The sequence below is a fragment of the Aythya fuligula genome, chromosome 17 (genome assembly GCF_009819795.1).
Source record: "Aythya fuligula isolate bAytFul2 chromosome 17, bAytFul2.pri, whole genome shotgun sequence".
Taxonomy (NCBI): Eukaryota; Metazoa; Chordata; class Aves; order Anseriformes; family Anatidae; genus Aythya; species Aythya fuligula.
This window is the reverse complement of record NC_045575.1, coordinates 1,073,720-1,090,035: the sequence shown is the minus strand read 5'-3', so window position 1 is coordinate 1,090,035 and position 16,316 is coordinate 1,073,720. Positions and strand designations below refer to the sequence as shown.

Genomic DNA, 16,316 nt, shown 5'->3' with positions numbered 1-16,316 from the left:
GGGGAGAAATCATCGCCCCCCCATGTGAAACGCCTCCGTGCCTCCGTCCCCAAGGAGCCCCCTGAGCTGTGCCGGACGCTCCCCCCACGCTCTCCCTGCCCGCAGGTGCTGAAGGGCCGCAGGGACGGGATGCCCCCGCACCTCTGCTCCATGGCGCAGCGAGCCTACGGGGCCCTGCTCACGCAGCGGCAGGACCAGGCCATCCTGCCCCTGGGGCGCAGCGGTGCGGGGAGGACGGCGTGCTGCCAGGGCGCCCTGGAGTACCTGGTGGGCACGGCGGGCAGCCTGGACGGCACGGTCTCAGGTACGGGGCCGGTGGGCAGGAGACCCCCGGGGCTGCGCGTGCCCTTTGGCTCCCGGAGCCTCCAGGTTTGCTATTTTGATAAACCCCAGAGTAAGCAGCGGGAGAGGATGACTTGCCCGCTATGGGCAGCACTGCTCCCCTGCGATCAGGTTACCGATGAGGTGAGGGGAAGCGCTGGGAAGCGATCAGCTGGAGAGCAGCTCTGGGCTTCGAGGTCCGGGTAGGCTGAGGGCACGGCACGCTCCTGCCAAGGGCTGGCACAGCCCCTCCTGCCGGCACAAGAGCTGCCCCGGGGTGGGACGGGTCGTGGTGTGTGCGGGTGGAGCTGGGGGTGCAGCCAGCAGGAGAAGCTGCCCCCGGCGCCTGCTGAGCGGCTGCTGGTGCTGGGTTTCAGTGGAGAAGATCCAGGCGATGTTCACGGTCCTGGGAGCCTTCGGGTCGGTGACCACCAGCCACAGCAGCAGCTCCACGCGCTTCTCCATGGTCCTCTCGCTGGATTTCAGCGCCACCGGCCGGATAACCGCCGCGCACCTCCAGGTACCCGCGGGCCCTGCTGCATCCAGCAGGGACGGGGACAGAGCCGGTGCCGCGCTTCGTGGTGAAGCCAGGCAGGAGCTGCTGCGGTGCCAGGGAGGGGAGGAGGAGCGGTGCTCTGCTCTGCTTCCTCTGCACCAAGGGTGCCCCCGCAGGAATTTGGCCCCTTGATGTGTGCCTGGGGTGCTCCTGCCTGCACGACCCCCTGTGTGCAGCCCTGGCTGGCTGCAGCACCCCCCAGGGCCACCCGCAGCCCTGCAAGTAGGAGCCTGGTGCTTGCTCGGTAGCTCCTGGTGGCATCTCCCCACCCCTGGGTGCCCCTGTCCCCCCTGTTCCCTGCGTGCCCGGCTTGCCTGGACACCCTGCCCGCACTGAGCCCCTCGTGCTGGGCACTGGGCTGGGGGCTGCTGCTAATGCCCACCTCTGCTCCCCCCCAGACCATGCTGCTGGAGAGGGGCCGAGTCGCCCGGCAGCCCCTTGGGGAGAGCAACTTCAACGTCTTCCCTCTGATGCTGGCGGGCCTGGATGCGGCGCAGAGGTGAGTGTGTGGTTGCAGGTTACAGGGGCTGTGCGAGCCCAGCACCCCAGATTTTAGAGATTTTGCATAGTGCAGGGGCATTTTCTGGTGCCCCCCACTAAAACTACTATTGGGCTAAGGTTTTGTTCCCAAATACTTTCCCGTGCACTGAGCTCTGGCGTGGCTCACAGCACTGCGTGGCACTGAGCAGGGCTAAGTCCTTGTTTTCCAACCCCTTCCAGGACCACGCTGCACTTGCACCAGGTGGCTGAGAGCAATTCCTTTGGGATCAAGCCGTTCTCAAAGGTAGGGAGCAGTGACAGAGCTTCCTGCCCCCCCTGCTCGCATCCCTCTGCACCCAGCTGCTGGGTTGCCCCTGCAGCTCCCCAGGGTGTGCTGGCTGCTGAGCCCCTGCTCAGAATACTACTTTTAGGGGCTAAAAAGGTGGCTTTTGATTTCCAGAACCAGCTCCTTATTAGTCTGAGCCATTTGCAAGGTCCTCGCGCTGCTGGTGCCACAGGAACGCAGTCAGATTTGGGTTCAGAGATGGGGTTTTACACCATCCTCTGAAACAGCAGCCCCTTGGCCACTGTTCCCTGTCCCCCCATGGCACACACATGTCTCTGGGCAGCCAGGCTTGGCCGTGAGGCTTGGGAAGGGCTCAGAGCATCCTGCGCCAGGGCGAGCAGATAGCACCTTGGGGCCGCCTGGCCGAGAGCCTGGTCGCTTCCCGGGGCAGGGTCACCTTGGCTGGTGCTGGCGGGGTCATTCCGGCACAAGGGAAGGACAGTTTTAGGTCGGAATACATTGCCTTGAAATGCCATTTTCCTTTCTGATCTCTGCTCTGGATTTTTGACCTGGAAATCTAATTGGTGGCTTCCCGGCCTTTGTCCTCATGGCTTATGGGGATAACTCTGCACCGACTGATCCCCTGCCATGACACGGGTGTCTCAAGTACTTGGGGTATTTGAGTCTGGAGGAATCGCGGGCTCAGCTGGGTTCCCTCATTAGCAGCCGCCTCCTGGGCCTCTGCAGGAGGAGGAATCCTTCGGATGAGGGGGGCTGGCCGTGCCGAGGGGGGGACGCTGCCTGCCAGCCCCGTGTGCTGTGCCTCGCCTCGGGGCTGGGTGTCTGCAGCGACAGCCCTCAGCTTAGGGGGAAAAAGCCTAGTCTTGCTGAGGGGCTGCACCTGCAAGAAATAAAAAATGAAAAAATCATATTAGCCAGGACGCAGGGAGCTCCTCTGCCTGGCTGGGGTGCCCAGGTGCTCTTTTTCCATAATCCCACCCAAACAAGCCCCTGATGGTGCCGAGCAGGGATCCCCGTCCCCGTGCCACCCCGTGGTGCTCCCGGTGATGCTCCCCCTCCTGTTCCCTTCCTCCCACAGCCCGAGGAGAAGCAGAGAGCCTCGGCAGCGTTTGCCCAGCTGCAGGCTGCCATGGGCACGCTGGGCATCACGGCGGAGGAGCAGGCGGCCGTGTGGCGCGTGCTGGCCGGCATCTACCACCTGGGAGCCGCTGGGGCCTGCAAAGGTGAGGGGGGCTCGTGCCTCATTTCCCTGCACCCCTCATTGGGGCCTGGGATCAGGGGTGGGAGATGGAGCAGGTCCCGGTGTGGCGGGGTCTTGCTGGCGCGTTGCACCCTGGAGGTGTTGAGGTGTGATGCCTGCAGCGGGGCTGCTGCACAAGAGATTTACTCGCACGTTTTGGGCTGGGTGATGCTGTGTGCTGCTCCGGGGGGCAGGAGCAGGGTCTGTCCTGTGGCTGCCTGCAGGCAGGATGGGGTCTGTGAGGCTTCACCTCCTGCCAGCTCTCCGGGGAGGTCCGGGGTTGGTGGCTCCTTGGGGAGTGCCTCTGGTTTGTGCCACCGGCCCACCGCGTCCCCAGGGGCACGGCAAAGGGGCAGCTTCAGGTAGCCGTAATGTCATCATCTCCTGAGTGTCTAATGCAGTAACCGAATTATATTAGGATGATTCTGGATGAAGATTGTATTTATAAAGACTTTATTAATACAGGCATATAGAAATTGCCTTATCCCTTATAAATTATTTTAAGATGTGCTCTAACCCGTTTTAGAGACAGCCACATTGATTTACACACTTCAATTTATGAGGGCTGCATAAAGGCTGCTATAAACTCAGCCGTAGACATTTATAAATGTCTCCGCAACATGTCATAACACATCTTATGGTAATTTATGCCATTAATCATTTATTAATTATTTTAAAAGGATGAATACTGTCGTCACTTAAAGTGTGTTCTCTCTTTCTCCTCTCTGGCATTTTCTTTCCCCAGCTCCCCTGACACTTTTCCAGCTGTTTAAAAATGACCCTGCTGTCTCAGGCTGGAGTGTTGCGATGAGGCTTTTAGTAAAAAATGGAATCCTTCTGCCTCGAGAGTTTTCAGGAGAGCAGATTTTGGAGCCGTGTCTCTTTTTGAAATCCCCCTGAGCTGGCAGGGGGCTTTGCTGTGCCCGCGGGTCCCCTCAGTGCCGGGCGCTGTGTGGCCGTGGTGGGGGGGTGACCCCCTTCCTTAATGATGGGCAAGGCTTTTAAACCTGCTCTCATAATTACCTGAGCGGGTTTACTCCAACATGGGTTCAGTGGGGTCTTTCTGTCCCAAGCATCCTGAAAGTCGAGGGTCAATTGAGTGCTGTGTCCCAAAGCCTTGCAGCAATTATTTCGGCAGGGCTGGGAATGTTTTTTAATGGGCCCGGGCAGGGCTTGGGGCTCCGGAGCTGGCTTGGGTGGAGGATTAACAACCAGAGCATGTCTCAGCATCACTCGCTCTGGTATTGATTCCCCCATCGTGTGTCAACAAAAGGGGAGAAATGAAAGGAAATATGGATAAAAAATGGATCAAAGCCGGATGGAGCAAAAGTCTCAGTGGGGGCAATGACTCTTTTAATGTGGTTAAACCTGTCTCCTGATAGCCATCTCTTCCCTTCCCCTTTTATGCGCTTTGAAGTTATATATTCAGAATCCTCTCCCCGAGATCTCACCAAAGGACGCCTCGTCTCTTTGCTCGTGTTGGGGAGCGTGGGCAGGCGCTGCAGCCACCCCCACCCCACGGCAGCAGCCCCCGGCACGCCGTGGCCGTGGAGCCCCGAGCACACCTTAGAGGTGCTTTTTTTCCTTTTCTGCTGATTGCTATCGCCTTGTCACAAGCTCTGTTTGTCCAGGAATGAAACAGGAGGGGAAAGCATCATCTCTCCCTGGCTGAGAGGAGAAAATACATTTGCAGCTAGAAAAACACTGGGAAGAAAAGGTTGAATTTCAAAAGCTCGCTCTGTCCCGGTGTCAGCATTGCCCCTTGCTTTTGAAACACGTTAAAGCAGCTCTTTTTGTGAGAAACCAGCCTGACATCCAGAGGCCAGCGGGGCACCTTAGGTACCAATTCACCGGAGTGCTTTCAGTCCCCTTTGTGTGCTGCAGAATATTACATATTTTCATTTATTCATTAGCTCTTTAACCGGGAAGGAGGTTTCAGGCGCAGCTGGGGGTCAGCATTCAGCTCCCTCTCAAGCTGCCTGTTTTGCTGACTGCTACAGAAATAAAGCATCACAGCTCTGTGCTTTGTGCAGGCTTCCCACCGCGAGGCTTTCATAGAGCCGAGGGTGTTCCCGGTGGCTGCAAGTTCCCAAAGCCCTCCTGGAGCAGCCGGCGGGTGCACGCGGTGGCCGGGAGCCCAGGCAGTCGGTGCGGGTCAGGTTTTCCTTGCTGTGGTGGCTCACAGAGCCTTGGATTGCTTCGGGTGGTGCTGGGGAGGAGGAGCAGGGTGAGCTGTGCCTCAGCAGTGCCGAGCGTCGCATCTGCGTCCCAGGGCTGCGGTTGCTTGTGGGGGTGCAGGGGGCACAAGCCCACCCAGGGCCATCTGCCTGAGAGTTTCCAGGAGGACCGGGAGCTGTTGAGCCATGTGAAATAACGGGGATATCCACCAAACGCAGGGGGAGGGCAGCAGGCAGGAGCCGTGGGCATTCACCGTGTGCCTCCTGTGAGTGCGGACGGCAGCGACCTTCTGCCTTCTTGCCAGAGCTGTGAAAAAAACCTTGACCTGCATTATCGCTGCTGTTTTACAGCCCCTGAGACGTAGTGACCTTTCCCGAATTGATGTGGAAATGGCATTGTTCTTAATGCCAGCCGAGCTCGACGCCCAGATTTATCCTAATTTTTCATTACTGCCTGTTGCTAAAAGGATGAGGGAGCAGCACACCCGTAATTAGCACTGAGTCAGAGCTTCCCTTCTATGACAAATATACCTGTCCTGGGGTGGATTTCCCACTGCTGCCGAGGGAAAAATGAGCTGGCAGCTCTGGCGCAGCAGGTGATGGAGCTGCAGCGCTGCCAGCACGAGGCTGACGGGCGGCCTCCAGCATAAATCCATGCCACGGGGCTGCCGGCGTGCTGCGCCTCCTCACAGAGCCCTCACACACCTGTGGGCAAGTCCTCGCCGTTTGGTCCGAGGTCTGTTGCAGCCCTTTCCCCTGGATTTCTGTAGGTGCACAGGACGTGGAGGGCGCAGGTTTGCAAGGGAAGCTGAGCACGCGTTGTTTGGGTTCATGGAGCTGCTCGCGTGTTCCCCTGACCAGGCTGCAAGGGCCGTGTTGGTGTCAGGGGCAAAGAGGAGAGCTCGGGCTCTTCTACAGCCACTTTTCAGCTGTTGCTTCCATTAGATGCTGCTGTTTGGGCAGAGTGGTGCTGGCTGAGCCAGAGGAGCGTACCCCTGTGTGCCTGTGCTTGGGGCATGCAGCAGAACCAGTGGCAGTGCCAGCGTGGCTTTCCCAGCAGTGTGCCAGGAATGGAGGGATGTGAGCCTCCTGCGGCACGCGAGAAGCGCTTTTCCATACCCAGGGGTGCGTCAGGCAGAGCATGTGCTCCTCATTAATCCCTCATAAAACCTACGCTGCACCTGCAGACTGCAGCTCGGGGGTGAATTCCCTCTCCCTCGGCTGTTCGTGTCCTTGCCCCGTGCACAGCCCGGGGCTGAGGCTGAGGGGCAGCGTTTGGGTTCGCTCTGCCACGGCTCCGTGCTGCCTGAGCGAAGCGTGCAGGGGAGCGCTCCTCTGCTGCCTTGCCTCGTTCATCAAAACGATTCTTGGAAAAGATTGCATGAGGGCTGGCCTCTGCATGCTGCCAATTTTTCTCTCTCTCTGTTAGAGCCTTTTGCTCTGCAGCACCTGGGTTTTCCTGCTGCAGGGGGAAGCAGTGCTGGTTTGGCACGTTGTGTTCCCAGCAGGCTGGTGGCTCTGTGCATTTAATAAGCTGTGACCCTCTGGAGCAATGATTCTGTTTTGACTGAGCCACCAGCCTTCATGGGAAAGGCCTCAAACAGGATAACAGTCTCTAGGGTCTGCATCTTGGCTCAGTGACCATGCCCTGCAGAGTGCAGGGGGATGTTTTCAGGCTCCTCTGACCTCCAGAGCGGAGCCGGGACCTCGCAGCCTGTGCCGGGACGGACGTGCCATGAACCCTCCTGTGCCAGCAGCGAGGCCATGGGCATCACCAGCAGCAGGTCCCTGCTTTGCCAGATGTTTTGTGGCAGGCAGGACGGTGCCATGAGCGGATCCAGCCCAGGGCCATACCCTGACATTGCCTCTCCTTTGTGGGGCCGTGGCATCCTCAGGCGGCTCCCGCCCCGGGCGGGCTGTGTCTGCGCGCGGCGAGTTATGGCGCTATCTGTTCAGAGCCCTGACATCTTTATTACAAACAGTCGGGGAAATGCAGCCAGAATGGCAGATTTCTTTAATCATGCTATTACACAGCTCTTCCCTTTGTTATATATAGGCTTTAATATGTCATACATCAGGCAATGGGTCAATGGAGAATAGACTGCAGGATTTAGTGCAGGACAAATAAATTAGCCATTCAAGCCAGGAGGAGCCTCCTCTCTGCCTGCTTCCCCACCCAGGGTAATAAAGAGGAACAAGCAGGCTTTTTTATTTGTCCCATTAGCAGCGCAAATGTTTTCATGACAAAATAAGTGGAAGAGAAGGGCCGGGCTGGCAACTTGTGCCCAGAGCAGGGGAGGCGGCTGAGCGGGGCTGCTGGGCTCTGCCTGCTGCAGGGGCAGTGCTGGCAGCTGCGGGATGTGCCCGGGGTGATTTTGGGAGGGCTCCAGCCCTATTTCTCTTAGCAGGGTGCCCAGCTCCCAAGGACTCCCTGAGCATCAGGGTGGGCTCATTGCCATCGCCTCCTTTGCTGCTCTTGCCCTGAGGGAGATGAATCTGGTGCCTCTGAGAGCTGGAAGGAGCTGGTGCTCGCCCTGCACGGCCCTGCTGCTCCTTTTAAATATTAAATGGGCCGGAGTAATTACCTGTCAGGTGTTAAAGCTGGCGTGTTTTACAGCGGTCACATCAGGAGCAGGAGGGCTGCTGCTATTCATATTTTATGGGCTGGGAGACTCTGCGGGCCTCTCGTGGCACTGGGGGCTGCTGCGTGGGGCAGAGCCGAGCCACCAGTGTCAGGGCTGACCCCAGGGGCTGCTGCCCGAGGAGCATCTCACATCTCCTCACCAGCAGAGCCTTTGCTGCTGGTAGCTGTGCCCAGGGAGGGGCTGCAAGCCCCAGGGCTGGCTCCTCACTGCCTCTGCCCAAAGACACCACTCAGAGGTCTCTGGATGACTTTGTTCCATTTCTGCTCATTCCCACTGTGCTGCCGTGCCAGCTGGCTGCTGCTGCAGCATCTCTCATTCCTAGATTTGTAAAAGGATTTATCCCGCAGCTTGTTTCCCTATTGATTTTAATCATTAAGCTGGAGCCACTATTGCTGGATATAAATAATTTCCTCTGCCAGCGTACACCAGCTCTGCTTGCGGGGGATGCTGCGAGCTGTGCTGCTCTCGGGGTTACAGGGACAGCAAACATCGCCGGGGCTCAGTAAGGTGATCCTGGATTTTGAGGGATTGGCTCGTAATCCCATCAGCTTCCATAACCACATCTGCCAGGCTGGCCTGCTGAAGCTCTTATTGTGCACAGGCAGTGCTACCGATGCCTGGCTGGCAGCAGCAGGCTCAGCCTGCTCCCAGCCCCCCTGGGCTGCCTCTGGACATCTCTGCAGGACTCTGGCACTGCTTGAATGTGGTGCACTGAGCACCACGGGGGCAGCAGCACGTGGGGAGCCCTGCGCGGGGCAGCCAGACCCAAAGGCATTGCTCTGAGACCCCCCGAGTTGTCAGCTATCCTCCGAGCAAAAAACGAGTCCTCCTATCTGCATGATTACCCAGGGGCCAAATCTGTCAACCTTTCTCGAGTCACCCAGCCTTCTGCTGACATGCTGAGCATCTTGCAAAGCTGGGCACATCACCGCAGCTGTGGTTAGCAAACGTGCAGGGGGTAACGGAGGGCACCCCCATCCACTGTGGGAAATTAGAAGAGCAGGCTGTAACGAACGGCGCGAAGCTGAGTAGCACAACAGTAAAAGGAATTAGTGAAGTACGTGGTCGCTGACTTACTGAAGGTGTGCTGCAGTAACCGAGAGCTGGTAAACCAGCTGTAAGCCTCAAGGAGCACGCTGGCAGTCCCCTGAGTTTCCATGCAGGTTGCTGCCAGCAGCGTGGGTTGGTGTTGGGGGCTGGAGCTGTGCTCACTGCTGGGTGCTGAGTGCTGGGAGCTGCTGGGACACCGGGAGCAGTGCCTCTAATTTAGCAGGCTCCTCTAATTCAGCAGGTTCTAATTTACCTTGTTCCTCCTCATTTCTCCTCCTGCCAGTCGGCCGCAAGCAGTTCATGAAGTTCGAGTGGGCGAACCGCGCGGCCGACGTGCTGGGCTGCGAGCTGGAGGAGCTCACCACCGCCGTCTTCAAGCACCACCTCAAGCAGATCATCGCCCAGGCCACGGCACGGGGCGGCCGGCTGCCCCCGGAGGAGGACAGCCCCTCAGGTGCCCCAGTGCTATGTTCTTTTTCCCTTTACTTACGGAATTCCTACTTCCATACGGGGTATTTCTATTTATCTATGGAAATTCTGTGCTCTGCACTGCTCCTGCCTCTGCTGTGGGGACAGGCAGTGTGCCTTTTCCTTTCAGGCAGTGAGGTCCATGTAAATGCATTCATATTAATCAAATTATTAACCCTGCCTTGCCATGTCACTGTCCTCAGCTCTAGAGCTGACCCCACGTGTCGCTTGGTAAGGACTCCTGAAGGTCAGGGAATTCAGTAATGCCACTGGAAGATAAGTGACGGGGATAAATGCTGTGGGACCTCTCCCTAGAAATGAGAAGGGAAAAAAGGAAAAAAATGCCCAGGGGGAGCAGGGTGGGCTTCCCCCCCTGCCTGCTGAGGACACAGCACCGGCACCGCGCTGTGTGTGCCCACACTGTGAGCAGCTCCAGCGGTGTGTGTGCCGTGCTAGTGCCTGACAAATTGCTGCTGAGCCACCATAAACTTCACGTTCACGTACGGTCTGATTCATGGGGGCAGATCCAGCCTGCACGGGGAGGGGATGAGATACAGCCTGGCTTTAAGGTCATGCTGCCATGCCTGGCGCATCCTCAGCAGCCCTCTTACAGCCAGGGCTCTGCAAGTTACCATGATAAAAACGAGTGCTTGCAATGCTTCCACCTCCTGCACACGCAGCAGGCACGGGGTGCTGGGGGTGTGCAGGTGGATGCGCACAGCCCGTGTGAGCGGAGCGGTGCCGTGTCTGGCAGGCAGAAGCTGGGAGCAGGGCAGGTTGCCTGACCCTGCCAGCAAGGGGAACGCCTGCTGCCAGCTCTGCTTCACGGGGCAACCAGGCGGCAATAAACGTTGTGTCTTTGCTCCTCTGGCAGGGCCGAAGATGACGGGCGTGGAGTGCGTGGAGGGGATGGCTGCGGGTCTCTACGAGGAGCTCTTTGCTGCGCTTGTCTCCCTCATCAACAGGTACAGAGGTGCCGAGCCCCAGGCACTGAGGAGCTGCTGCCCACTTATCCATGGCAGATGTGGCTTTGCAGGCAGGAGCTGAGGTTACCGGGTGGTGTGGAGCAGTGAGACAGCCAGGGCATCCTGCATAGAGCCACGGCAGTGTGGGGAGGGAATTGCTTCTTGCTGGAAGCTTGATGGCAAGCAAGGACCGAAATGTCAGGAACGAGAGGGGCTGGCACCAGGGCAGCTGCCGAGGCACCGGGGGAGGCTGTGCTCTGTGCTCCCATCCCACTGCCAGCTGCTGTGGGAGCCAGGCAGGCACCAGTCACCTGCCTGTCCCCAGCACCCTTCCTCTGCCCATTTCCATCTGAGAGCCAGGGTGGGAAGGACATCCTCCATGTGCCAGTGTAAATCTGAAAGGATCTCCTGAGATAATTTCAATAGTTTACACTGGGGTAGGGATCAGACCCCCAGAGCATTCAGTTTCCTCGGTTCCAGTGTTCAACTCAAATTGTTGAAGTCAGCATCCACAAAAAGCTGGTGTTTGAAAATACTCCATATTGTTGCAGCAGGGTTATTTTTACCTGCAGTCGAATATTTTTATTCTAATTCCTAGCAACCACATTCCGAAGGGAAATTGCTGATGGTACTCTAAGACCTTGCAGAAGGTTCTCTTGAAAAACAGCGTTAAATCAGGATGTGTCCCGCGTCCCCTATTCCCTTTCCCATAGCAGCCCATCAGGCCCTGTTAAACCATTGCCGCGGTGATCCAAGAGCAGTGCCAGGTTGCGGTGCAGTCATGGGGATGTGCCTTTACTGCACAAGCTGGGGGTGAGCCCGAGCCCTTCCAGCTCCTGCAGCCATGCAGAGCATGTGCTGGTGCTGCTGTGCAGTTCTGTGAGCATTGCCTTGTAAATACACCTGGGTTTTGTCATCCAACCTGTGTTTTCATCGGGTGCTGCACCCTCAGCACCCTGTGCTATCGAGGAGCAATGCAGCTCCTCTAATTTTCTTTAATCAGAGCAGGCTGCCTGGCAAAGGGGCTGGGGACAGGCAGCATGGCAGCGAGCAAAGCACTGAGAGCACCAAAGCATAATGTGCCTTAAAAACAATCCCAGAGACTTCTCAGTGTCATGCTCCCCTGATGTCCTTATCTGAAATACTGGAAATGGCTGCAAGCGACATTCGGAGAAGTAAACATCTCTGTTTCTCCAAGGAACCCTCTGGATGTTGCTTCTCAGATCAGTTCCAGTCAGGGATTCCCTCAGGAGCGATGGTCTCCTCCTGCAGCAGAGCTCAGGAGTTTGGAAGCTCCTCAGTGTGGGTGTCAGCTTAGCCACTTCTCCACCAAACTTTGTGTATTTGGGTTAGGATTCAGTGCTTTAAACAACCAGAGTGTCAGGGTGGGGAGCGGTGAGGGAAGGGCAGCATCTCCACCTAGGCTGGCAGAAGTCACTCAGCTGCAGTAGATGAAGGAGGAGGTGGGTGAAACTTGGACTGAACAGGACAAGGAGATGAAGGCTGTTGGTGCTCCTGGCTGGAGGCACGGGCAGGGGAAATCAGCACTGGGACCATCACTGCCACATGGGATGATGCTAACGAAGGGATGTGCACAGCTGGGGGAAAAGCTGTGTCACCCCTGGGCACAGCACGGCGTGCCCCTGGGTAAAGCCCCGTGCTGTGCGTGACCTCCCCCAGGTCCTTCTCGTCCCAGCACCTCTCCATGGGCTCCATCGCGGTGGTGGACACCCCCGGCTTCCACAACCCGCGGCACCACGGCGGGGAGCGCGCGGCCACTTTTGAGGAGCTCTGCCACAACTACGTGCACGAGCGGCTGCAGGCCCTCTTCTACGAGAAAACCTTCGTGTCGGAAATGGAGAGGTACAAGGAGGTGAGCGCGAGGGCTGCGGCCGTGGAGCTGCCTCCCAGCCCCTGGGCACGGCTCCCTGCGCCCCAACGTGGTGAGACAGTGAGTGCCCAGGAGCTGTGATGGCCGGAGTGCTCCATGTGGAGTGGTGGCATGAAGCCTCTTGTCCCCCCGCTGTCCCTGTCACAGGTCCCCTTGGATGTTTGTGACACGAGGGAAATGCCAGGTGGGGCCGGGTGTCCCCCTGGGCATGCTTCTTCCCACTCAGGAGGCTCTGCCTTCTGATGACACAGCTGGGTTTTTCCTAAATTACCTCAGGTGCTGAATAATAGAGAATAGAAAGGAAAATGATAAATTATTGCAGAAATACGGGGCTGAAAAATCTACTGGCAAAGATGAACTTATCAGCTTTGCAGCAGTTACTTTAATACCTCTAGCTCTGGAAGAACGGTCGAATTGCCGTGACTTAATATTCACACCTCACTTGCACCGAGCGTATTTGTGCCCTTTGCTGGTTTCCAACCGAGCATGAAATGGAGGAGGGCTCGGCAGGCCGGGCTCGCCTCGTGCTGCCTGCTGGCTGGGACGGGGACACGGTGGTTTTGTGGCCGGGGCAGTGGCTGTGAGCCCGGGCCCTGGTGGCACGTTGCTCACACAGCTCCGACACGCACAGGAGTGAAAATGAATGGAAGCAAGGCCTGCAAGCTGCACATTAAATAATTGATCCTTTCCTTGGTGCTTTCGTGTTAAGTCCTCAATTATTATCATGTCCATTATTGATGTGACATGTCTGACATTCCCCGAGTGCTGCAGGAGCCCTTTCAGCACGGTGTCCTGAGCCTCGGAGGTGCCCTCGGTGGCAGCTCCTCTCTGTCTTCATCCCCGCTGTGCAGATGTGCCTGCTCCTGGATCCTGACGCCAGACCATGACTCAAGCAAGCTTTTAAATGATGTTTTCCAGGAAAATGTTGAGGTGTCTTTTGATCTTCCAGAGCACTCTCCGCTGGCCACGCTGTCCATCATCGACCTGAACTCCTCACAGGTAACCTCTCCCCGTGGCCCCGTGCAATTAGTTGCTCTGCCTGCACTTCCCAGCTTCGGGCAGCAGCGGTGTGGAGCGGGGCAGGTGCTGGCTGGGGCTGGCTCCTGCCCCATTCCCGGTGGCCCTGGGGACATCTCCACCCTTTGGCAGCTGCAGGTGCTGCCCGGCAGCCTGGGGGCTGACCGCAGGGGGCTGCTGTGGATCCTGGACGAGGAGGTGCTGGTCCCGGGCTCTGGGGACAGCGCTGCCTTCGACCGCCTCTGCTCCTACTTCGCCCCGAAGGGCCCTGACCAGGACGGTAAGTTGGGGGCAGTCCAGATGCTCCCCTACCCCCAGCTGCTTTCCTTCCAGCATCACCATTTAGTTTGGGGAATTAAAGAATGGTCGGGGGGAGACAAAATGCTCTGCTGGTGCCCGCTGTCTTGCATCCCCACTGGTGGTGGCAGCCCCATGGGAACTGGCCGGTGACCCCCTCGGGGTGCTGGTGACCCCCTTGGGGCATTGGTGACCCCCTCGGGGTGCTGTTGCTCTCGCAGGGCCTGGCTGCGTGCGCAGGTGCGAGCAGGAGCTGCATTTTGAGATCCCCCACCAGCTGGGCACAGACCCCGTGCGCTACGACCTGGCGGGCTGGGTGGGCAAAGCCAAGCTGAACCTGTCGGCAGAGAACGCCAGCCAGCTGCTGCAGCAGTCCAGGCTGTAAGTACCACGGCACTGCCAGCAGCCTCGTGGGAGCAGCCTGGGACGAGGGGAAACCCAGGAAAAGGCTGCTTAGCTCGGCTTTGAGGGAGCCCAGAGGGTTCAGTTAGGGTGCAGGAGGTGGGTGCAGTGACTGGCAGCCAGAAGTACGTGTTTTGGTTGGGGTGGGTGCTGAACAGAGCTGCGAATAGCACCGTGGTGAAAAGATTTCCACCAAAACTGCCTGAATCTATGTCACTGGCACATTCAGCGGAGCTCCCCTCTGCCCATGGGGGAGGCAGGCTGGGGGGGACATCGGGTGCTGCTGTCCCACAGCCCTGGGGACCCCACGATGTCCTCAGCTCTGCAGCACCCCAGGAGCAGGGCAGCAAGGCACTGCCAGCCCTGCACAGCTTCCCTCCCGTGCAGCAGCCACTCTCCTTTCCCCTGCTGCATGGAGCAAGGCTGCAAGCTGCGCCGGGACTGAAATGTAACTGGGCTGCTACAGGTGTCTCCACACACACCATGATTTTTACCTTCTGCTTAAACCCTTCCAGCTCATTTTGTTCTGGGCTTCAGTTCAGGGAAGTTTTGATAGCGGTGAGCAGCTCGGTGCTCGAGCCAGGGAGAAGCAGAGGGGTGGGAGGTGTCCCCGCAGCCCGGCTTTCCTCTGCAGCCGGGTGCACCGATGCCAAATTCGCCACTTGGTTGCTGGGTGCTGCCTCCCCCATGAGCACATTGACAGCAGAGGAGCCCCGTGCATGGCCCTGCTGCAGCCCCAGCACCTCCTCTCCTCTCTTGCCCCCCAGGAGCGCGGTGCAGGAGCTGGTCCTGCCGCGCCGCCGGGCGCCCCGGGGCTGCCGTGCGGTGGCGGGGCTGGAGGGATGCTCGCAGGCAGCCCTGCAGCGCAGCGCCTGCATCAGGAAGACCTTCGCCAGCAGCTTGGCGGCCGTGAGGAAGAGGTCGGTGTGCGCCCAGCTCAAGCTGCAGGCGGTGAGTGGGGCACGGGGGCACCACGGGGCTTGTGGGCTGGGGGCTTTGCCGCACTGAGACCCAAACACACAGGGAAAAGGGTGCCACGAGCTCCGTGCCCTGCTGGGCTCTTGGCCAGGGATGCTGCTCTGGTCTCAGGTGGCCAGCGAGCCCCCCAGCACCGCTGCTGCTCGGAGAGGGAAGCGAATTGTAAAGCAGATTACAGGCACACCTTGCTGTGCCCCTGCTTAATCCTGTTAAGGGCTCAGGCGGGCAGACTGGCCCCACGAGCTGGTCACACACCAGCCTCCCATTGATCTCAGCCATAACTGGGTGCCTAAACTCTCTCGAGTGTCCTGGCTCTGCCTGGAAAACCCCAACCCTGGCAGCAATTAGGCCATTTAGTAACTTTTTGTAGCCCGTCAGCCGAAAACTTGAGGCATGGGGAGGAAGGGTCCCACTCAGCCTCTGTGCCTGGAGCTGCTGCCCCCAGTACGCACACAACTTTTGGCACTGAGATAACTCCCTGAGCTGCCCGGACACCCTGCAGCGGGTGCACAGGAGCAATCACCCACTGACACACACGCTGCCCCTTCACCCCGTGCCCCCCCCAGCCCCACTGACCTCTGCTTGTCTCCCAGGACGCGCTCACCAGCCTGCTGCGGCGCTCCCAGCTGCACTTCATCCACTGCCTTGTCCCGGGAGCGGCAGCGGACGGGGGGGACCCGTTGGCCCTGGACATGCTGTCCCTGCGAGCCCAGCTGGGGGGTACTCAGCTCCTGGATGCCCTGCGCCTCCGCCGCACCGGTACGGCCCTGTCCTGCTCCGTGCGGGGGGGACACTCCATCAGATCCCATATTTGTACCCCCTTAAGCACATCTGTGGCACTTTTCCCACTGCCTCCACCCTGCCCTCCCCGTGAGGGTTTTGCTGTGCTCAGGGCAGCTCCCCCAGTCCCGGTCCCCACTGGGAGCCCCCCATTTTCTGTGCCGCAGAGCCCCTGCAGCCCATTCCCTCGCCAACCCTACAAACCTCCCCTGGCTCGTGCGTCCCCCCCAGCGGTGTCTGCCTGTCCCCAGGGTACGCGGACCGCATGCTCCTCACCCAGTTCCGACGGCGCTTCCAGGTGCTGGCTCCGGCCGTGATGAAGAAGCACACGTCTGCCTACGAGGTGCCGGATGAGAGCAAGGTGCGTCCTGGGCTGGGGGCATGGGGCTGAGAGCCCCATCCTGGGCTCTGCCGGAGCTCTCCGAGTTCTCCCCGGTGCTGCCAGGGCTGTGTCTGCCCCCAGGAGCCATCCCTGGAGCTCGCAGCTCTCTCCAGGCAGGATGGGTCAGGGCAGTGTCTCCCTGCCCTGGGGCAGGGGCTGTTTCGCAGTTCCCTGCCTGGCTCAGCCACTCCTTGGGGCTGATATTGTTCCTTGGGCTATTGTTGGGGCTGTAGGGTCACTGCCTACAGGTCTGCTGAGCTCCAGCTCTCCCCACAGCCATGGGTACTGGTCCTTTAGTCCCCAGCCAGCACTGCAGGACCCGCTGGGGTGGGGGCACCCACCTGGAGCTGCTGGGGAGCT

The 16,316-nt window shown here is 58.9% G+C and overlaps 1 protein-coding gene across 1 annotated transcript in view; it reads left to right on the top strand.

Annotated features, from left to right (window-relative positions):
- Positions 1-16,316, top strand: part of MYO18B (myosin XVIIIB) — a 55,601-nt gene that overhangs the window by 3,293 nt on the left and 35,992 nt on the right. The window contains exons 7-20 of the mRNA XM_032199046.1: positions 106-304; positions 699-841; positions 1,276-1,376; positions 1,598-1,661; positions 2,743-2,887; positions 9,060-9,230; positions 10,119-10,209; positions 11,890-12,082; positions 13,019-13,099; positions 13,250-13,397; positions 13,636-13,795; positions 14,584-14,767; positions 15,388-15,553; positions 15,826-15,935. Coding sequence (XP_032054937.1) covers positions 106-304; positions 699-841; positions 1,276-1,376; positions 1,598-1,661; positions 2,743-2,887; positions 9,060-9,230; positions 10,119-10,209; positions 11,890-12,082; positions 13,019-13,099; positions 13,250-13,397; positions 13,636-13,795; positions 14,584-14,767; positions 15,388-15,553; positions 15,826-15,935 — 1,956 coding nt within the window. The remainder of the gene's footprint in view (positions 1-105; positions 305-698; positions 842-1,275; positions 1,377-1,597; positions 1,662-2,742; positions 2,888-9,059; positions 9,231-10,118; positions 10,210-11,889; positions 12,083-13,018; positions 13,100-13,249; positions 13,398-13,635; positions 13,796-14,583; positions 14,768-15,387; positions 15,554-15,825; positions 15,936-16,316) is intronic.